General features: G+C 44.2%; 1 protein-coding gene across 1 annotated transcript in view; it reads right to left on the reverse strand.

The window, feature by feature from the left end:
• LOC126188761 (uncharacterized) overlaps positions 1 to 23,913 on the reverse strand; it is a 603,220-nt gene that overhangs the window by 106,842 nt on the left and 472,465 nt on the right. The window contains exon 3 of the mRNA XM_049930371.1: positions 15,292 to 15,503. Coding sequence (XP_049786328.1) covers positions 15,292 to 15,503 — 212 coding nt within the window. The remainder of the gene's footprint in view (positions 1 to 15,291; positions 15,504 to 23,913) is intronic.

The raw sequence follows: 23,913 nt of genomic DNA on the forward strand, positions 1-23,913 counted from the left end.
AACCCACATTCCTGCAAGAAAAATTCGGTCTGTTATTGGAAGAAATAGGAACAAGGAACTGAATGTAGTATCAAGGCTATGCGGGTCCGGCACATTTTCCGCTGATGACTAGAAATGAGTTGCAGAGACAATCCCCAAATTTTTGGATTGGACGCAGAAGAGATGTGTCGTGGCTGGTTCGTTCGCCAGACATGATGCCACTGGATTTTTTCTTGTGGGGAATCGTAAAAGACATTATTGATAGAGATGTTCCAACTACACCTGAAGATATGCGAGAGACAATTGTCAGAGCATGTGCTTCAATAAGTGCCGATGTGATAAGGAATACCACTCAATCCATGATAATATTACAGCACTGCATAGATACCAATGGTTATCACTTCGAACCCCTTCTGTAAATTGACGTTCATGCCACCTTTTTAACCACTGTTAACCTTCAAAGACCGTACTGTTACACATCATTGGATTCGTCTCGATAGCTACTATCAGAATATAAGTACCAAACTATAGAATCCCATTCAAAAAAGCAAAGTTGACCTTCATATCCCTAAAGCGACTCCACCTAGCAACAAAATACCACTGTCATATTACGGCCCTTGTTGTCCCATGCAATTTTTGTCTGACAAACTTTTCAGCTTTTACTTTCACTCCCCTTCACTTACTTCATACTTTCGGAGTGATTCTTGGTGGCAATAGTTAGTGACTCACCCAGTATAGTTAAGCAAACTTGTCTAATTAATTAGGGACAAATTAATAGAACGTGAAAAGATCTCAACGTACATTGGGATGCACAGACCAGGAGGTTAGAGTGTTAATGCAGTCACAGATAGATTACCAAATTGCATGTAGATACGTTACAGTCCAGTCGAAATCATAGGAAAGGTCCTTGTATATTTGAGAATCTTCATGACATAGTGAAACAGAAGCATTTGTTGGAGAGGGTACTTTCTATCTCTCAAGGTTTTGCAGTAAGCTGTTTTGCTGTATTTCGATGTAACTGTTTTCTTCTGACAGTCCCAGAGTGGATTATCCTTGTCCATGCGATTCAACTGAGAAGGAGATGGTTAGCGTTCGTACTAAGGGAGTTATCAGGATCCTGCTAGCCTGAAATTTTGTAAACGACAGAGTGCTTCTAATTACTGGTTGGATCGCAGCATAGCACTGACCTTGATGACAGTTTGAAACAGACCAGTCTTCCACCTAATCTTCCCCCGTCGGTTGCCGCATCCATAACTTGAAATCGGGATGTGGTAGACCGACATTCATTACAGGGCCAGAAATAAGGGCCCCCTGTGCCAGCTGTCGAACCTGTTATTGTAAATCGAACCTACATGAGCTGGGATCTGTAGAAAGGAGATTCTCATACCACAGAGCCATACGCGTTAACACCAAGCTCCAAGTGTAAGCTCAAATGTAGAAGCTCTTCATCCGAACAGCCTCGAATGACCCAATGTTACCGACCGCAATGACGCCTTCAGCTGATAGGCGTCACTGCATACGGATACGGAGGGGCATGTTTTTAGCATATCGCTCTCCCGTCTGTTGTCAGTTTTTGTGACCGAGCCGCTACTTCTCAGCTGGTGATCTGACAGGAACCTGTCTTACCAATGTGGTAAGGCCATTGGTCAAATGGAGAAAGAACAATGGTGTTCAAGAATCGGGGTACATAGGTCGCAATAAGAGGTTGTGGACTTTGTTTCTAGACGAAAACTTGTACACGGTTAACACTGTGAAATTTTTTTAAAGTAGTATGATGAGCTCAAAACAGCAAATTACTTTTGTCCAAATTATAGTATAACGTTCCTGCCGTTTGCGCCAGAAACTAGTAGCAAATTGTGCAAAATAAAGGACAGCTGAAGGTTCACCACGAATTTTATCAGAAACGATGGTCGGACTAACTGTCTCATTATACTGAGAAGATGAAACAATCGTTGGTGAAATTAAGAGCAAGAGTGGTAGAATTATGAGTGCATTAGGATTTCAACTGTTATATGTAGAAGAGAGAATGGATAGATGGAAAGAGAACACTGAAGGTCATCATGAGGGGGAGAAATTATTTGGTGATGCTACAGCAGAGGAAACTGGAAAATATGTGGATGACGTAGGGGGAACCAGTATTAGAGTGCCATTTTGGAAAATTTAGAAAGTGGCGATTACTCTGACGCGAGTTGCAAAAACATGGAAAGTTTCATTAAACTGATAAACGTTATTTATTGTATCTGCATGTCTGTCAATGAACAAATACTCTAATAGAAGAAAGTTTATCCGAACTTTATATTTATCTAGACTGTCTGTTAATGACGTATGAAAATGAATTTTTTCAAAGTCACATAACTGACGCATGCTGTGGGGTGTATCTGTTTTCCGGAGTGGGTGTTATTCTCCAGGTCGGAGGATGGATGTGGATGCGCCTTTCGTATCAAAGCACACGTAACATTCAGTGCAAAGCGAATCGCTTCAGCTCACTAGAGCTGGATTTCACGGTCCCCGTGCGAAAGTCCCCCCACACAGCACTCGACCCTCGCGAAGGAAAGATGCCATTGTGTTCGACGCAGGGAAGCCTTTACAATTAGCCGGTTGAAAACTCCCCTGGGGTTCACCAGCATACAATGCCGCACGGTAGTACCATCTTAATTGCCTGCCCAGCCGCGGTGAACTCGCGAGTCCCTGATGAGTGCTGTTGACACTCCCTATCGAGTCACATGGCTACAGCAGCATGCTCAGACACGTGTGATCTCGCGAGAATCTTTTCTGAGGGCTTGTCTGTAGCATTCCCTAAGTTTGTGCTGAAGTGTGCACGGTGAATCATACGATGGGGAAACTACGAGGTACCACGATTTCTTTATCTGATTTCTGTCCCATTCGTATACAATGTACATGAGTGGGGATTTGATGATATTTCTGGATAAGTCGTTAACTGTAGTATGAGTATGTATTATTTAGACCAATTTCAGCAAGTATCTAGCTATGTTTTCGTGAAATGTAGGTATAGTCATATACGTCAAAAGACACTAAGGCCCCAAGGGATTTGTGGTCACTGGAAAATAGGACTCGTGCGCTAGTTTGTAGTTGCCTTGTGTTATGGTTATGTGTCCCTAGTAATTAACGTTAACAGAAAATACAAATATAAATTTACAGACGGCAGTCGATACAATTCTCTGAAATGCTTCTTCGCGTATAGAGAGAAATGCAGTGAGTAAGATTGGTAGGAAGAAGCTAAACACACAAATCTCTTACGAATCAGATTTGTCCTGTGTTATTTTGTTGTTAGGAACCATAATTCCTTCATCTACTTCATGATCATCAGTCCTGATGTAGAGTTTCTAGCTGTTCTCATTTCGCGTTACTTTCGTCTTTCTTCGATTTACTCTCAGTCCAAGTTACTTACTTATTAAACTGTTCATTCCATTCAACAGATCCTACAATTCTTCTTCACTATCACTGAGGACAGCATTGTCATCAGTGAATCTTAACATTAATAACATTCCACCTTCAGTTTTAATTCCGCTCTGGAACCTTTCTTTCATTTCCTCTTTTTGTTTCTTCACTGTATAGATTGAACTGTATGGGTGAAAGACAACACCCTTATGTGCTTTTTAATACGTGCACTTCGTCTTAGCCTTCCACTGTTATTGATCCCTCTTGGTTCTTCTACATATTGGACACTACCCATCTTTCCTAGAGCTTTCTCTGGTACCGCGCGCCGCGGAATTTGAATCTGCGCCAGATGGCATGGATGTTGAAGACCCCTAGGGGTCTCTGCACCATACGGGCCATAAGCCATGGCGGCGCGCGCATCCTGGCCTACATTTAGTGTGAGGGCGCCACAGTGGAACACATGGTCCCAGTGTCCAATAGCCGCGCCCCCGATCATGTATTTAAGCGCCTGCCTCTCGCTTAGCCAGCCTGCCAACACTTTCCTGGAGCCCCCATCTCCCTCTTCACTCCCCGAAGGGATTCCGTTCTCATCTCTGCCCCCAGCCCCACCCTCCACACAGACATCCTCTCCCGCATCCCCATTAACCAGTTTGGCCCCAATGCATCCCTCACCCCTGCTCCTTCCCCATCCCCCTCCTGACAACCCCAACCCCCACGTCACCTGCCAACCTGCACCACCGTAATCACTTGGCCTAGTGTGACGATCATGGCTAAGCTCAAGGCGCACCCCTCATTGGAAATCCAGGCTATCCAACGAATCTTAAACTGGCTGGCCCCACCCGCCTTATGTGGGTGTTCTCAGAACACGCCCCTCCATTGACCGTTTCCTGAAGGAGGGTGCCCTCCTCTTCCACCAACGTTACAAGGTTAACCCTTCCCGATCCCCTCCTCAATCCCTCCGCTGCCCAGGTGCCTGCGCTACAACGCACATACTACATGTGAGTGATACGAGGCCCCTGTCTGCCCGCATTGTAAACAGGTGCATTTCCTCCGACACTGCCCCAAATTCCAGTCCTCTCACTCCTGCAACACCTGTAATCTCCCACATCCCACCTACTCCTAGAAATGTAAGGCCCGACCCCCTCCCACTACTTCTGAATGCACTGTCACTGCCCCCACCCCTCCTAGCAGTTCCCTTCATCCCCCCTCCACCGCTGAGGACATCATCAAGTTCCTCACCATTGTCCTCAAAATGTCCACCCTTTCCAGCGCCCCCACACTCTCCAGCAGATATCCCTCGCCACCTGTTCCGTATTCCACCTCAACATGTACGCCACCTGCTCCCATAACCAGGCCCATTACATCTTCTCCTGTCTCGTCACCCTCATTTAATTCCCTGTCATGGCGCAACAGCGCCATATCTTGTTCTATAACATCCGTTCACTTCCCGCCAACAAGAACCTCTTCCTGCACACCCTCGCAACACACCGCATGGATGCCTTCCTCCTCAATGAAACCTTTCTTCAGCCCCAACACACTGTACACACCTCTCCCTACCTCCTTCACCACTCTGATAATCCCCTACCGACAGCATGTGGTGGAGTAGCCATTGGACTCCACTGCCAGATCCCTGTTAGGCTCCAACCTCTCCTTCCCGACCCCACAGAACACCTGAGCTTTAGTCTCTTCTTCCCTGGTCTTACCATCACCTGCACCACCATCTATGTCCGCCCCAACGCCCCTATTCCTTTTGACTTCCTTTCCCACATTGACCGTACCTTCTCCTCCTATGTGATCGCCGCCGACCTTAACATCCATACTCGTTCAGCTGCCCAGTTACGGTGGTGGCATCGGTTATTCTCCACCCTCCAGGGCGACCTCATCCCCATTCCCCAGCACACCCGCCCTGAATCAAACTCCAATTCCAACGCCATCATCTCCTCCCCTATCCTCCCCTAACCTCCTTGGTGGATGTCCTGGACCCCACTGGTAGTGACCATCTCCCTGCCCTCCTCACCATTTCAGACATCGTCACCCCTGTCCCGACCCTTGTACTGACCCTCCCCCAAAATATGTCCATGATTATTCCCGTGCTGACTGGAACGCCTACTGGGATATCCTCTCTACCCCAGTCGATAGCCACCCTCTCACCTAACACCACCCTGATTATGTTATCCGTGCCACCTTCTTTCTCCAGCAGATGTTGTCTGAGGCCATCGCCATCCACCTCCACTGTCCTACTTTACCCCCACAGGCCATCCTCCATCTCTGTGAAGCCCGCTGTCTCTACCGTGCCTTCCTCCACACGCATGACCTGGACACACTACAACACCACCAGCAACTACAACGACATGTCAGGAACTTGCTCGCGGCTAAGAAACGCCGAGACTGTCGACAGACATGCACCCATCTTAAATGCTACACTTCCTATCAACTTGTCCAAGTACTGGTCAGCCTTCCGCCACCTTACCGGATCTAAGCCCCTCCCTTCTACCCTCTCCTTCGTGATGATCAACCCTTCCCTGACAACCTTAGTAAGGCCAATCACTTTGCCTCCTACCTTTCCGATGTCTTTACCATCCCTGACGATCCCCAGTTCGATTACTCCCTCTTCCCGGATGTCCGCAAGCGAGCTGACACCTCTGTCCCTCCCCTCGCCCCTGGTTTCCAGTACTTGGACAACATTGCACACACCGAAATCAATACCCTCATCACTACTCAGTTTCTCATCCCTACACTCCGCACGAAACGCAACACCGCTCCTGATCACGATCGTGTCACCTATCGCCAACTCTGTAAAGCTCCTGCCTCCTTCCTCTCCAGTCTGGCCAGGCTCTATAATGTGGTCATGTCCACCGGCTACTACCCCGACCTGTGGAAAACCTCCCGCATCCTGATGTTCCTCAAACCCGACAAACCGCCGTCTGCTGTCTCCTCCTACCGTCCCATCAGCCTTACCTCGGTCTTCAGCAAGGTCCTGGAATCCATCCTTACCCCACGCATCCACCAGCATCTCCGCCAGCACCGCCCCCTTCCTGTTACCCAATGTGGCTTTCGGCAGTCCTTCTCTACCGATGACCTTCTCCTTCACTTCACACATCTCCTCTCCGGACAACATAATTCCCGTCGCTCCACTATCTTACTCTCCCTTGACCTCGAACGCGCCTATGACTGTGTGTGGCATTCCAGTCTCGTCTTCAAGCTTCAAACCTTCGCCCTTCCTATTAATTACGTCCGTCTGATCGGGTCCTTTCTTTCCCAACGTCCTTCCTACGTCACCATCCATAACACACAGTCCTAAACCTTCTTCCCCTCCGCCGGTGTGCCGCAAGGTTCCGTCCTTTCCCTTCTTCTGTACCTCTTGTATACGGCGGACATGCCGCCGCCTTCAAACCCCATCCACCTTCTCCAGTACGCCGATGACACCACCTTCCTTGCCCTCGCCCCCACCCTGCAGCTCTCTCAACACCTTCTCCAGTCCCATCCTGACCAAATCACCACTTGGTGCAACCAGTGGTTGCTTAAGGTCAATCCTTCCAACACCCAGGCGATCATAGTAGGCTGAACCACCCCTTCCTTCCGCCTCCTCGATTTCTGTGTCACCATCTATGGCCTCATCCCCACTCATAAGTACCTTGGCGTCACCCTCGACCGTCGCCTCTCCTTGACTCCCCACCTCCGGACAATCCAAGCCAAGGCACACTCCCGACTCCGAATCCTAGAACGCCACGCTCTTTGCCTCACCTATCGTATCCTTCTCCACTTCCTCACGTGGATCCTGTATGACTTTATTCCGTTCCAACACCTCCTCCTTTTCCTTGAATGGATATGGATCCTCTACATTTCCTGTAAACTCGATCCTCCTCACCCGCTTGTCTCTCTCATCCTCTCCCGCCCCATCTGCTGCTGCGTCTATATTTCCATGTCCCACCTGCTCTCCATCTCTCCGCTCTCCATACCTTCTCCCAAGGTGGCTTCCGCCAGCTCCCCCTCCCTGATGATGCCCTTCTCCCCTCCATCGACCCCTCCCACCAACTTTGATACTCCCTCCCTCTTCCTGTGTTTGTTCCTATGGGCACACTCTCTCCCTTCTCTCCCCCTTCCCTCCCTCCTCCCTTTCTCCCCACTCCTCCCCCGGGCTACCCCTACCCCCATACCTTCATTCCTCCTACCATCTCCTCTGCCATTGGCATCTTTGCTCTCCCCTCTCCCTCCCTCACCACCCTCTTTCCCTCTTGGCAGGTCCTCGGACTCGCACACGTTAAGTGGACATTGGCGTGCCGGAGATCATTGCCATCAGTTCCTCGTGTGTGTGCCATCGTGTTTGTGGTTTAGTGTTTTTCGCCGTCATGCTTCTTCGTTCACCTGTACCGTATGAACGGCTTCGTGTTACTTGTTTCTGTGTCTACTGTTTTTTGCCCCCCACTTTGTTCTGTATCTTCTGTGTTTCCATTGTATTTTCTTTGTAAACTTGTGGCTACAGAGCAGCGTAGTATGCTGCTGCAGCCCACCTTATGTAAGGTGTTAAATAACAATTAAAAAAGCTTAGCCGGTCTCCAATAAAGGAAGGAAAAAAAACAGTTTAGCCAGACAGTCTAACCTTGCGTGCGTCTCTGGACATATCGCCTTGCCGTAGACGGCGTATTTACTTTCTTGTTTTGTATACGAGTGGACGTGGTTTCTTGTGACTCTGTTTCGATCTTGTTGTTATTCGTTAGGTCCAACGTTGACTGCGCCCGTCCTCACCCGTTGTGTTGTTGTTTGCGGGCCGCTCCGTGGGTCCCGAGGCGCTTTCCGTCACGTCAACCCCGCGACCATTCCAGTCGCAGTTACAACACTTTCTTTTTCGATTTTACACATTTTTGTACATAGGTATTAAGCCTTAGCTTCCCTGTACTTCCTAATTATTTCATTTCTAAGTGCCTTGTATTTCTGTGTTCTGAATTTCCCAGAACATTTTTGTACTTCCTTCATTAGTCAATCAGCTGAAAGTATTTCTTCTGTTACCCATGGTTCTTCGCAGTTACCTTCCTTGTACGTAAATCATCCTCTCCAACTACGGTGACAGCCGTTTTTACAGATTCCACTAAATTCCTACTTTGTTGTTCATTATTGCAGGAACCAGAGTCTCAGAGAAATTCAAGCACAATTCTTCATTCCTTATTGATTTTGTACATCACGTCTTAGCGCTGTGATTCTTTCTGACTAGCCGCTTAAGCTTCAGACTGCTCTTCATCAATACTAAACAGTGGCCTCAGTCTGTAACTGTCCAGGTGTAGGCCTCACAATCCTCTATCTAATTTCGGAGTCTCTGCATGACCATGATGTAATGTAACTGAAATCATCCTCTATCTCTGGGTCTTTTTCAAGTATACCTCCTTGTCGTGTAATTCTTGAGCACAGTATTCATTGTTATTATCTGAAATTTGTTGCTGACTCGCTTAGTTTTTCACCTCTGTCTTTACTACTATCAAGCCCATTTTCTCCCGTAAGCCTTAATTCTACTCGGTCCCCTGTAAACGCATTCTAATTCTACATGCCTGTCAGGTTTTGATCTTCCTTTACATACTCAATTTGCCTAACAATATCCTGATATACGTTCTCTGTCTCTTTATCTTCTGCTTGCGACTTCGAGATGAATATCTAAACTACTGTTTTCGGTGTTACTTTGCTTCGATACTGATCAGAAAAACACTGTCAGTTAACAGTTTACAGTAACTCACTGTCTGTTCTACTTTCGTATTCGTAACGAATTCTACTTCCATTATACCATTTTCTTCTGCTATTGGTATTACCCTTTACTAGTCTGAGCAGAAATGCTTCTTTCCTTTACACTCCACTGACGCCTACTACATCTAGATTGAGACTTGGCATATCCCTTTTCAGACCTTCTGGCTTTCCTACTACGTTCCAACTTCTGACATTCCACGCCTCGACTCTTAGAACATTATCCTTTCGTTGGTCATTCAATCTTTCTCTCACAGTCACCTCGCCTTTGGCAGTCCCCTCCTGGAGATCCGAATATGGGACTAACCCGGAATCTTTTGCCAATGGAGAGATCATCAAGACCTTTTTTTGGATCACAGGCTATATGTGCTATGGATGCATATTACTGTATGTGTTTTTAACGCAGTGTTTTCCATTGGCTCCTGCAACCTCATACTGTTGATCATTGCTAAATTTTTTCGCGTTTTTGGAGCACTTTCCTTACCCCAGAGGCTGTAAAGAGCCCTGAACTTCTGTCCTCGCCTCCACCCTCGTTGACACAAGCATTGGCATATGACGGTGACTCCTTATGCCGGCATTGGTGAGGATTTTTATTTAAAATGCAAAGAGTGACCGAGTTCGATATCGTCACCAGGGATTATTTGATTACTAATGAAAGACGATACCTCTGTCGGTAAACATAACATCGACCAGGAAGCAGACAATGACAATGGAGCAAAACAACGCATCACGAAGCAAAAAATGGTTCAAATGGCTCTGAACACTATGGGACTCAACTGCTGTGGTCATAACTCCCCTAGAACTTAGAACTACTTAAACCTAACTAACCTAAGGACATCACACACATCCATGCCCGAGGAAGGATTCGAACCTGCGACCGTAGCGGTCGTGCGGTTCCAGACTGTAAGCGCCTTTAACCGCTCGGCCACTCCGGCCGGCATCACGAAGCAAAGACGACATATAATGCAGACCAGTCAGACAAAGAGAACGTTTTACAGCTATCAGATATAACCTTAATAAGCGGGTGAATTTTCTGAGGAGACTCGTTTAAAGAATAGCGTTGTATAGCAGAGAGTTATGAATTGTGGGAGTACCCGAAAAGAAGACAATCTAAGATGTTGAGGTGTGGTGCTGAAGAAGACTGATAAGCAGTAGGCTGAGATATAAGAAATAAGGATGACCGGCCGGGGTGGCCGAGCGGTTCTAGGCGCCACACAGTCCGGAACCGCGCGACTGCTACGGTCGCAGGTTCGAATCCTGCCTCGGGCATGGATGTGTGTGACGTCCTTATGTTAGTTAGGTTTCAGTAGTTGTAAGTTCTAGGGGACTGATGACCTCAAATGTTAAGTCCCATAGTGCTCAGAGCACAGAGCATTTGAACCCAAATGAGGATGTTCTTCGCAGAATGAACGAAGAAATGAAAACGCGAAAAGCAGTGTTAAAAAACCAGTGGATGACAGGACTTGTGCTAAGAATTCAGAGGATAAATTCCATGTTACTAAAGGAAGCTGTAGGGGGTAAAAGCTGTAAGCGGACAGAGATTGGTATGCATCGCATAAATAATAGGGGACGTACGGTAAAAATGCTCCCCTAGGTGTATGGCTCGGCACAAGTCAGGAACCGGTGACGGGCCACATCAGACCAGTAAGCGACTGACGACTTACGAAAAGAAGAAGTCTTATCTGTTCACCCGGCTTACGGAATAATAACAGGTAGCGCTTCTGATTGATTAACATATCTGCAGGAGCTTCAGGTGGCCACATGTCTTTAGGGCCAGAACTATGCAACTGGTAGAGCATTGCATACTAAGTACTTTGTGACACTGAATTCACTGTCAGAAATGTATGATTAGGTCGTTTTGTGGTGTAACAAACATGCATCTAACAACAACATATCAAGCTCATAGCAAGTGTTGAGAGTTATAGCCGGCTGCTGAGGCCGAGTGGTTCTAGGCGCTTCATTCTGGAATTGCGCTGCTCCTACGGTCGCAGGTTCGAATCCTACCTCGGCATGGATGTATGTGACGTGTTTGGGTTAGTTCGGTTTAAGTAGTTCTCAGTCTAACGGACTGATGACCCAGATGTTAAGTCCAATACTGCTTAGAGCCATTTGAACCATTTGAAAGTGATGACTGCCACACTTGAAGAGTGGATTACAGGGTAACAGTGTTTCGATAGTTTTTTATTGTGTTATTTGAGACTTAAAGCTCGAACTCTATTAACCGGATCTTAAATTTGAAATACATTGAAAGCCTGTATGAGGGTGAAGATTTGTCTGATGTGATAGAAGAAGAAACAGGAGTCGATTTAGAAGAGATAGGGGATCCAGTATTAGAATCGGAATTTAAAAGAGCTTTGGAGGACTTACGGTCAAATAAGGCAGAAGGGATAGATAACATTCCATCAGAATTTCTAAAATCATTGGGGGAAGTGGCAACAAAACGACAATTCACGTTGGTGTGTAGAATATATGAGTCTGGCGATATACCATCTGACTTTCGGAAAAGCATCATCCACACAATTCCGAAGACGGCTAGAGCTGACAAGTGCGAGAATTATTGGACAATCAGCTTAACAGCTCATGCACCGAAGCTGCTTACAAGAATAATATAAAGAAGAATGGAAAAGAAAATTGAGAATGCGCTAGGTGACGATCAGTTTGGCTTTAGGAAAAGTAAAGGGACGAGAGAGGCAATTCTGACGTTACGGCTAATAATGGAAGCCAGGCTAAAGAAAAATCAAGACACTTTCATAGGATTTGTCGACCTGGAAAAAGCGTTCGACAATATAAAATGGTGCAAGCTCTTAGAGATTCTGAAAAAAGTAAGCTATAGGGAGAGACGGGTCATATACAATATGTACAACAACCAAGAGGGAATAAAACAGTGGACAATCAAGAACGAAGTGCTCGTATTAAGAAGGGTGGAAGACAAGGCTGTAGCCTCTCGCCCCTACTCTTCAATCTGTACATCGAGGAAGCAATGATGGAAATAAAAGAAAGGTTCAGGAGTGGAATTAAAATACAAGGTGAAAGGATATCAATGATACGATTCGCTGATGACATTGCTATCCTGAGTGAAAGTGAAGAAGAATTCAATGATCTGATGAACGGAATGAACAGTCTAATGAGTACACAGAATGGTTTGAGAGTAAATCGGAGAAAGACGAAGGTAATGAGAAGTAGTAGAAATGAGAACAGCGAGAAACTTAACATCAGGATTGATGGTCACGAAGTCAATGAAGTTAAGGAATTCTGCTACCTAGGCAGTAAAATAACCAATGACGGACGGAGCAAGGAGGACATCAAAAGCAGACTCCCTATGGCAAAAAAGGCATTTCTGGCCAAGAGAAGTCTACTAATATCAAATACCGGCCTTAATTTGAGGAAGAAATTTCTGAGGATATACGTCTGGAGTACATCATTGTATGGTAGTGCAACATGGACTGTGGGAAAACCGGAACAGAAGAGAATCGAAGCATTTGAGATGTGGTGCTATAGACGAATGTTGAAAATTAGGTGGACTGATAAGGTAAGGAATGAGGAGGTTCTACGCAGAATCGGAGAGGAAAGGGATATGTGGAAAACACTGATAAGGAGAAGGGACAGGATGATAGGACATCTGCTAAGACATGAGGGAATGACTTCCATTGTACTAGAGGGAGCTGTAGAGGGCAAAAACTGTAGAGGAAGACAGAGATTGGAATACGTCAAGCAAATAATTGAGGATGTAGGTTGCATGTGCTACTCTGAGATGAAGAGGTTATCACAGGAAAGGAATTCGTGGCGGGCCGCATCAAACCAGTCAGTAGACTGATGACAAAATAAAAAAATTGAAATGGTCTTTCGTGCAACAAACTTCACTCAAGAGCCAAAGTAACTGGTACACCTGCCTAATATCGTATAGGGCCCATGTGAGCACGCAGAAGTGTCGCAACACGACCTGGCATGGGCTCTAATGAAGTCTGAAATAGTGCTGGAGGGAACTGACACCATGAATCCTGCAGTGATGTCCACGAATCAATGACACTACGAACGGGTGGATATCTCTTCTGAACAGCTTGTTGCAAGGTATTCAATATATTGTCAATAATGCTCATGTCTGGGAAGTTTGATGACAGCGGAAGTGTTTAAATTTAGAAAAGTGTTCCTGGAACCATTCTGAAGAAATTCCGGAAGTGTGGGGTGTCGTATTGTCCTATTGGAATTGCGCAAGTCCGTCGGAATACACGAAGGATATGAATGGATGCAGCTGACCAGACACGATGCTTACGTACGTGTCACCTCTCAGAGTCGTACCTAGACGTATCAGGGGTCCCATGTCACTCCAAATGCACACGCCCCCAACCGTTAAGAGCCTTCATCAGCTTGAACAGTCACCTGCTGTCATGTAGGGTCCATGGCTTACTGAGGCTGTTTCGATACGCGTACACGTCTATCCCCTCGATACAATTAGAAACGAGACTTCTCCGACGAGACAACAAGTTTTCAGTCATCAACAGTCCAATGTCAGTGTTGACGATCCCACGCGGGGGGTAAAGCTTTGGGTCGTCCGGTCATCAAGGGTATACGAGTGGGCCTTCGGCTTCGAAAGCCCATATCGATGATGTTTCGTTGAATGGTTCGCACGCTGATACTAGTTGTTGGCCCAGCACTAAAACCTGCAGCAATGAGCGGAAGGGTTGCACTTCTATCACGTTGAACAATTCTCTTCAGTCGTCGTTGGTCCCGTTCTTGCAGGATCTTTTTCCAGCCGCAGCGATGTCGGAGATTTGATGTTTTAACGGATTCTTGATAATCACGGTAAACTCGTGAAACGGTCGTGCGGGAAAATCCCCAGTTCGTTGCTACATCGGAGATGCTGTGTCCCACCGTTCCTGCGCCGACTGTAACACCACGTTCAAGCATACTTAAATCCTGATAACCTGGCATTGTAGCAGCAGTAACCGATCTAACAATTGCTCCAGACTGGTGTCTTATATAGGCGTAGCCGACCGCAGCGTCGTATTCTGCCTGTTTACATATCTCTGTATTTGAATATGCATACCTATACTAGCTTCTTTGGCGCTTCCGTGTACTTGTATAGCCTCCTAGGAAAGGAGGACCCTTTGTACAAATTACAGGACCAACTTCTAAAATTTTTCCTTTGATTAGGTGCCGCTACTGATCTCAAACAGAAAACGATTACAGACACTGGTTTCGATAGAAAAAAAGGATAGAATTCAATGTTTTGTCGATGCCAATATCTTTTGGAGAGAGAATGCTGCCGGGATTAGGAGCTAGGTAATATCAAAGAAGCCATTCGAGCGTTGGTTCGAAAGATTCTGGAAAACCCTTGGAACTGCATTTCTGTAGGCACACATGGTAATTCTCCCGAAAGTGGGACCAATGTCTTAACAGTGCGTAATGATGCTGGGTTTTTTATTCGTTTTTGCCCATTAGTTGCCTGTCTCAAGGGTGTGAGTCATGCTTGGGTTGCTCAGTTGGTGGAACAGTTGCCGGTGAAAGGCGAAGATCCCTTGTAACAGTCCCAGTCCGGTACACAATTTTAACCTCCCGGGTTCTACACAGACTGAATAATTTTGACGCTATAGTACAAGGTTCAAATGGCTCTGAGCACTATGGGACTTAACTTCTGAGGTCATCAGTCCCCTAGAACTTAGAACTACTTAAACCTAACTAACCTACGTACATCACACACATCCATGCCCGAGGCAGGATTCGATCCTGCGACCGTAGTTCTCACGCGGTTCCAGACTATAGCGCCTAGAACCGTTCGCCCACTTCGGCCGGCTATAGTACAAGATTTGGTATCTAAGACGCCCGCAATTGCGAGGCATGCTAATTAAGTTAGAGAGATGCGCATCAGTTGTACTAATTACGTATTGAAACCACAACCGGTTTGCTGCACTGTCTGGCCCGACCTCGTTGTATGTGTTAAAAATACAATTATTCCATACGCCTGAAGATGGGATTTTAAAATTCCGAAACGGTTCGAGGTTTTAATAAATAATTATCACAACTGTAGTGGATCTCACCAAATTAATTGAAGCTATAGGTTCGAGAGACTTTTTAATGCAGAAATAACAAACTTCGTTTCTCTTAAGTGAAATGAAAAATAATTGTGAGTAAACTTCGCATTTTGCAGCCCGGCACAAAAGAGTCCATTGGGCGTTTGTTGGAACTCACCAACGACTGTGAGGCGGACCCTGGAGTTCCTGGAGGCGGAGAGGCGGAAGTCGACGCGGCAGCGGTAGACGGCCTCGTCGCTCTCCTGGAGGCGGCTGAGGGTCAGCTCGGCTGGAGACTCCAGGGTGCTGAAGAGGCCGCGGTCCGCCACCAGCTGAGGGTGCTTCCAGTGCGACTCCACCGGCGCCGACAGCCGCTGCCGCGCGTCGAAGCTGCAAGGAGTCCCACACTCAGCCACTAAGCCTGTTGATGCCTTACTAATGCGCTGCTGCAGACTTTATCATGTATTTATACTATTTCACCAATCACCGGGAAAGATCACTAGGACCTACGTACCATGTTGTAGCCATGTTAAAACGGTCACCTTCTCCAAGTTACATGTCGCTGATTTAGAGGCTTTCAGACGCAACAAACCTGATTGTTTTCGTATAATTATTGACCGAATTTGAACATTTAAAATGCTGTCATGAATTGTTCATTAAGGAATAGACTCATACACTCTAAGGAAAAAGGAAAAGGGAGAAGAACACCATGCCATAGGAAGCAATTATCCGGATGCGAAGCAAAGCGGTAGATGCGATATATGTGTAAAGACAAACAGATTATTGCAATTTCAGAACAAAGGGAATGATTTACTGAAGAGAAAGAGCTTCACAAATCGAGCAAGTGAATAATGCCTTGACCCACCTCTGTCCGTTACGCAAAATTTTATTCGGCTTAGCACAGAGTGACAGAGATTTCATATGTGTTCTTGAGGGATATTGTGCCATATTCCGTCCGACTGGCCCATTAGGTCATCAAAATCTGAAATAGTTGGACGGCCCTGACAATAATGCTTCAAAGTTCTCAATTGCGGAGAGACCCGGTGACCTTACTGGTCAAAGCAGGGTACGGGAAGCACGAGAACAAGCTGTAGAAACTTTCGCCACGTGTGCGAGGGGATTATCTTTATTAAATGTAGGCCCACGATGTCTTTACATGAAGAGCAACAAAACGGAGCCTAGAATATCGTCGACGTACAGATATGCTATAAGGTTACCGTGGATAGTAACCGAAATCGTCCTGCTATGAACAGAGATGGCACCCCAGACAATCACTTTTGGTTACCGGACACTACAACGGATGACAGGCTGGTATCCCACTATTGTCTGGGATATCTCTAGACATGTTTTAGGCCTGGGATCTCATTGACAGAAGTGGAACTGTCTTCACCTCTGACTTCTACTCCGAACTGCTCCGCGATGACCAGCAAAAGGATGTCTGGAGGTGCCCTGAACAGCAGTGGAATACCAACCTGGCTCTCGCCTGCCGTATGGCCCGAAAGCCAGGACTGATGGTCTAGGACAGGGCTTAACAACTGGCCGGTTTTGAGCGCGAGTACTCGCGTCTGCTCAGGCACGTGCTCGCGAGCAGGTGCAAGGTCGCGGAGTAGGGAGGGAGGGGAGGGAGGGGAAATGCGCGCACACGTTTGAATGTGATCTCGCGTTCTTAGCAGATTTAACTAGCCATCTGATGCTTTGAACATTTTACCACAAAGTAAAGATCTGCTAATTACTAATTTCATAGATCGAAAACGAGCTTTTAAAATGAAACTGACACTTTGGGTGAGTCAGCTGGAAACAGGAAACCTAGCTCATTTTCCTAAATTATCATCCATGCAAGATGTTTACAAAGACTGTGAACGTTATTCACATAGTTTAGTTGATCAGCGCTTTCAAGATCTGACAGCGCTAGACAGTGATTTTGATCTGTTCTCTTCATATTCAGCGGATATTTAAGAGATTCGTCCTGAGCTGCAGCAAGAAATTATTGACCTGCAGTGTGACAGAGAATACAAAGACAAATTTCAGAACAAGAAAAATATTTTGGAATTCTACAGACACTTCCCTCAGGATAGATTTCTTCGTTTGCACAAACTGGCGGCTACAATAATATCAATGTTCGGTTCCACGTATGTTTGTGAACAACTGTTCTCTGCAATGAAATGTAACAAGACGCGCCTGAGAAACGCATTGTCTGACCGAAATTTAAACTGCACGCTGCTCCTAAAATGCACAAGAACAATTACTCCGAACGTAGACGCAATTGTAAAGGGCAAAAAGTACAAGATAACCGAGAATCCCACTCTTCAGTGACACCTTTTATTGTGTAACATTTCACAAATTAATGCGATTGTAGAGGCATACACTAAGCTAATAAAATTATGTGGCATGTGTACATTCTCCTTTATTTGTTTCATTTGTCGCAGTAATAATTCGTGAGTGATATCCCTGCAGGTGGCCGCAGATTTACATTGACTGGCGGCAGCTGTTGTGTGCCCCACGCGACTTTCCCCACTCTCAGCTCTGGTCCAGTAGTGGGGGTAGCGTGTTCGCGCTGCTCTGTGCTCGCACCTTGCTGCTTACAGCTTGCTCCGCGAGCACGTATGTTGTGAAGCCCTGGTCTAGGGTGCCATTTCTTTTCAATGCAGGACGCTTTTAGTAGTCATCACGGGCACGCTTATGGCACAGAGGTACTTCGAATATATACTACGCCCCGTTTTGTTGTCCTTAATGGCAAGCCTTTCTGGGCTTACATTTCAGCACGATAATGACCGCTCCCAGACTGAGAGATTTCCTACAGCTTCTTTTCTTATTTTCCGCAGCCTTTCTTGACCAGCAAGGTGGCCGTATCTCTTCCCAACTAAGAACGTTTGGTGCATAAGGCGTGGGGCCCTCAAACTAGATCGGGATTATGACGACCTAAGTGCCGAACTTCCAAAATTTGGCACGATATCCTTTAGGAGGACATCTAACAATATTTCAGTCAATACCAAGCCGAATAACTGCTTGCGTAAGTACAGAGTGGACCAACACGTTATTGACTTGCTCAATTTTTGAAACTCTTCCTCTTAAATTGTCTATGAGTTTTCTGAACTCTTCTGATACTGTCGCCTTATTTCGCTACGCGTGTACCGCAAGAAATAGAGTATTTCTTGCGGTAAAATTGATCGTCAGCAGTTTTGAATTGAACGTAATAATCACATGGACAGTTTGTGGTTCCTGGAACCATTACTTTACTCTTGTGAATGAAACCCGAGTTAAGCGCTGCTATAACAGCAGACGAAGGAAGTCGTAAGGTGGGATAAGGCGACCACGGCAGCTGCTTCAACGGCCGTGGAAAGCTGCGCCAGCATAAACAACTTTAGCTCGGACTAGCTGCTACTGTGAAAGCTAGAGGGCATTATCCTCGTGTTTGAGCGTCAATGGCTTACTTTCATTTGTTAATGTTAGCAAAATTAATCTTCAGATGTACTCCGAAAGAGCATGGGAGATATTCTTCGTATCATTCTATTACGACCTGTTTGGATCATCGTTTTAAAGCTATTTTTAGATAGACAGATAGAATATACGGATCACTCGGTGCATCATGGTAATTGTAACTAATGATACTCAGCAAATTTTTTATTTTATTTATACATCAAGTTCCATAGGACCAAATTAAGGAACAAATCTCCAAGGTCATGGAACGTGTCACATGAAATTACAACGTCAAAGTAATAACAGATAAAAATAAAATATTTATCAACCCAAAAAGGCAAGCTATAATTAAATTTAAGTAAACGCAATCAATAACACAAAAATGATCAGCTTAATGTTTCAAGGAATTCCTCGACAGAATAGAAGAAGTGACCTATGAGGAATCTCTTCTGTTTCGATTTGAAAGCGCGTGGGTTACTGCTAAGGTTTTGAATTCTTGTGGTAGCTTAATGAAAATTGATGCAGCAGTGTGCTACACACCTTTCTGCACAGAAGCTAAGGAAGTCCGATCCAAATGCAGGTTTGCTTTCTGCCATGTATTAACTAAGTAAAAACTGCTTATTCTTGAGAATAATCTGATATTGTTAAGAAATAGTAAAGAATATATATATATATATTGAGAGGCGAATGTCAAAATACCGAGACCAGTGAACAGGAGTCGACAACACGTTCGCGAACTTACACAACTTATTGACCGAACCGCCCTTGGCTCAGCCAAAAATATCCCTTTAGATTGGGAATAGTTATCCCAAAATATAATACCATACAACATAAGCGAATGAAATTAAGCAACGTAGACTAATTTTCGTGTCCAACGATCACTTACTTCAGATACCGTTTGAATATTCAAAAGGCACCATTAAGTCTTTGAACAAAATCCTGAACGTGAGCTTTCTACGACAGTTTACTATCTATATGAACACACAGAAATTTAAACGGTTCAGTTTCACTAATGATATGCCCATTCTGCGAAATTAAAACGTCGCGTTTTTATTAAATTGTGTGTCAGAAATCGTAAAAACTGAGTTTTACTGTGATTTAGCGTTAGTTTATTTTCCACATGCCATAAACTTATGTCATGAGTTGTACTATTTGAAACCGAGCCAGTGTTGCACACAACGTCAGCAGACAGAAATGTTTGAGAGTTGCCCGTAATACTATTTATATAAATAAGTGACCGGAGTGTCCCCAACACTGATCCCTGGGGCACCCCACGTTTGGCTATACCCCATTCAGACCCTACATCAGCGCCATTCTCTATACTGTGATTAATGACCTTTTGCTGTCTGTTGCTAAAGTATGAGGTGAACCAATTGTAAACTACTCTCCGTATTCTGTAATGGTCCAACTTCTGGAGCAATATTTTGTGATCAGCAAAATCAAATGCCTTAGACAAATAAAAAAAATTATGTCTAGCGATCGAAATATTTTTTAATACCTCACAGAGAAAAGAGAGTATATCATTTTCAGTTGTTAAACGACTTCTGAAGTTGAAGTGGACGTCTGATAGCAAATTGTGAGACACAAAATGATCAATTATCCTTACATACACAGCTTTTTCAATAACTTTCGCCAACAATGATGGCATGATGGCATAGAAATAGGTCTAAAATTTTCTACGCTATCCCTTTCTCACTTTTTATAGGGTGGCTTTAATGCTGAGTACTTCAATCGTTCAGGAAACTGACCATTCCTAAATGAAAAATTACAAATATGGCTAAATATAGGGCTAACATGTGTAGCACAGTACTTCAATATTCTGCTAGTCACTCCGTCATATCCTGGAGAGTCCTTTAATTATTGACTCAATCTCTTCCTTGTCTGTATCACAGAGGAGTATTTAAAACATCAACCTTGGAAAGGCATTTGCCAAGAGTGTTACATGATTCCCTGTAGATACTAAATTTTTGTTTAATTCACAGCAATGCTCAGAAAATGATTGGTAAATGCTGGACATATATCTGACTTAACAGTAACAGAAATATTTTTACTATGAACTGACTTTACATTTCGACCTGGTGCTGCTGACCAGACACTTCCTTCTCAACTGACCATATGGTTCTGATTATATCCAGTGAGTTAGCTGTTCTGTTTGCGTACCACATACTCTTTGCCTTCCTAATAACATTTTGAAGCACCTTGCAGTACTGTTTGTGGTGGACTACTGTAGGTTGATTGTGACTACTTCTTACATTTTGATATAATTCCCAGTTTGTTCTACATGGTATCCTTATCCCACTAGTCAGCCACCAAGACTACCTTTTACTCCTAGTACACCATTTAGTACGTTCTAATGGAAGAAACACTCTTGTTCCTTCACGAGGTTTAAAAAACACTCTATGCTGTTGGATTAACTTTCCTGCATAGTATGCAATCATATGTGAAATTTGCTTTAGTACAAAAGCCTTTTAGTGTTAAAATATGTGCATCATGGCCTGAAAGGCCTTTCACTCTTTTACTAACAGAATGCCCATTTAGTAATGAAGAATGAATTAATATATTGTCTATGGATGCGCTGCTGTTCCCCTGCACCCTAGTAGGAAAAAACAAAGTCTGCATCAGATCATATGGATTTAGAAGATCTACCAACATCCTTTTTCTTGCACCATCATAAACAAAATCAATAATACTTAAGTCACCACGTGTAAGTAACTTCTGGTACTTCCTATAAAGTGCTACATTTCCTTGACCTTAGAATATATAGAGGCAACGATCAAAACCAATTCTCTATATTTAGGAGAGCCACCAAAACTAGCACAACCACACACAAATACTTTAATCATGTGATTGTGCTGGAACTATGACGTTTCCAATATATGCTACACAGACTGAACAAAATTCCACAGTGAAGAGAAATACAATTATAAATTACACCCAATCAATAGCTATAGGGGATAGATATGACACTAACATCATAAAGAAACTGACTCACAAAATCAAAAACAAAAATATAGGGGACTTCTAACACACAAAAACTAGGAGCCTGTGACCAAGTTACAAACACACATGAACGAGAAACACTAATAACAACTAGCAAATGGTTCACTCTTAACAACAAAGTGGCACACAGAATAGCCAACATATTCAATAAAACGAAGGCTGAAATAGCCTACAGGATAGGAAACTCAATGAAGAGAAAACTGACGGCAACGAACGCAAGCACAGACAAATAATATCGAGCTCCGTAAAGCAGTGATTGGACTCGCAATAGCGAGGACAACGGTTCAAACCCGCGCCGCGCCATCCTGATTTAGGTTTTCCATGATTTCGCTTAATCGCTTCAGGTGAATGCCAGAATCTTTCTTTTGGAAAGGGCGAAACCGACTTCCTCCCCCATCCTTCCTTAATCCCATGGGGCTGATGACTTCGCTGTTTGGTCCCCTCCCCCTAATCAATCAACCAACCAAGACTAACACAATAATTCTCACAGTTACCAACAGACATGCCAGAACTGGAAATCAGTTGATGTAGGACACACAAACAGCATTATAAAGTAACAGCTGTCGTTCTACATTTGCTGAACACCCGGCGGACATGAAACAAAGCCCAAAAAACATCAGCTCTAACTTGAAAGTTGACAGCCCTCCACAAAAACTAATAGCTGAAAAAACTATCAAATAAAAAGTCATAATTAAGCGAAAACAAGTAATAAATGAATACATAGCCCTTTGCAACCGAACTCTATTCTCTGCCCTCAAAGAGCTGTCAGACAACAGGAACCTATAAACGCACTGAATCCCCCTATTCTGAACGCGCTCGCAAGCGCACACACACACACACACACAGACACACACACACACACACACACACACACACACACACACAATTAGAGAAAGTAAAGAAAAATAAAATAGAATTAGAAGTAGTAATGAAATAAAGTTCGCACCCACTTACCTACTAACACACACATACACACTCACTCACGCACACACACACACACACACATAACGATATGGCAGATACACATCACATTGAAATTTCCTGCGCAAAAGACACTCCACTGTTCAGATTTCCGCCATCTTCTTTCTGTTCAAAAATGGTTCAAATGGCTCTGAGCACTATGGGACTCAACATCTTAGGTCATCAGTCCCCTAGAACTTAGAACTACTTAAACCTAACTAACCTAAGGACATCACACACACCCATGCCCGAGGCAGGATTCGAACCTGCGACCGTAGCAGCCTCGCGGTTCCGGACTGCAGCGCCAGAACCGCACGGCCGCCGCGGCCGGCACTCTTCTTTCTGTGTGTTGTAAACATTACAGTTAATGTTACTTAGTGCAGACAATGGAGAAACCCAAAAAATGTAAGTGAAACAGGTTGCAAACACATATGTACACACACAAAATCTTCAACACAGGCATAACCATAACAAGCCCAGTCACGAAATTTCGAAGTAAATAACGATTCTACATTACGTTCTATATGGTTGCAGATGACAAACTGTAAAAGAAAAGAAATGAATAAAGAAAACAGTTGAATAAAATAAAAAAAATCAGGAAATCCACAGCAACTGGCCACAACGTACGAGCATACAGAAAATTTGTCTGTTTTTCAAATATGTGAAATCTCTCTCAAAAACTTAAATGTACAAGCAGTAAAGAGCGTTTTTCCTGTTTTGTACAAAGATATTAAAAAAATAAAAAAAACACTGATGATAGTGAAACTTCAGCGAAACATTCGTGAGGGATAAAGATTGTGTTTTGCTTCATGTCGACCCTTAAAGAAAACAAATCTACCTGTAAGCAAACATAAGCAGAAGAGCTTCAACGTCAAGATGATTAATAAATCTATTAAATGATTTATTATGTAAACTTCATAGCCTAACACAAGATTAGCAACATTTTGGAAGTCATTTTCCTATTTTCTCATAAACATACTACTATACACATCCCTACCTACTATCTAGATGAGAGAAAATTTGTAGTCACTTTCACAGTAATGTCATAAAGCCTCTCATCAAAATTAATTATCTCTCATGTTATGTCCTAATTGTGTATGGAAGCAAGTGCATAGCACGAAAGCGCTAGGTTTCTGCCAATTTTGGAACTTTAGTACCTTTTTCTGATGCAACAAGATATACCTACGTCTTTACTAGTTATGCTATCCCAGTAGGAATTCAGACAGTCCGCTTGAAGGGTGCATAACACAAGCTCTTGTAGCTCATCCTGGTATCGTAATTTAATAGTAAGATTATGTGGGACCATGCAGATTACTAAAAGTCAGTATAACGAAACAGCATTAAGGTAGTAACAGCGTCACTATGGTTTTAAATGCCAAAAAAAAAAATTCGAAATGGCTGATAAAAGTCATACGAAAAATTT

Source organism: Schistocerca cancellata, chromosome 5 (assembly GCF_023864275.1).
Source record: "Schistocerca cancellata isolate TAMUIC-IGC-003103 chromosome 5, iqSchCanc2.1, whole genome shotgun sequence".
In the NCBI taxonomy this organism is placed as follows: domain Eukaryota; kingdom Metazoa; phylum Arthropoda; class Insecta; order Orthoptera; family Acrididae; genus Schistocerca; species Schistocerca cancellata.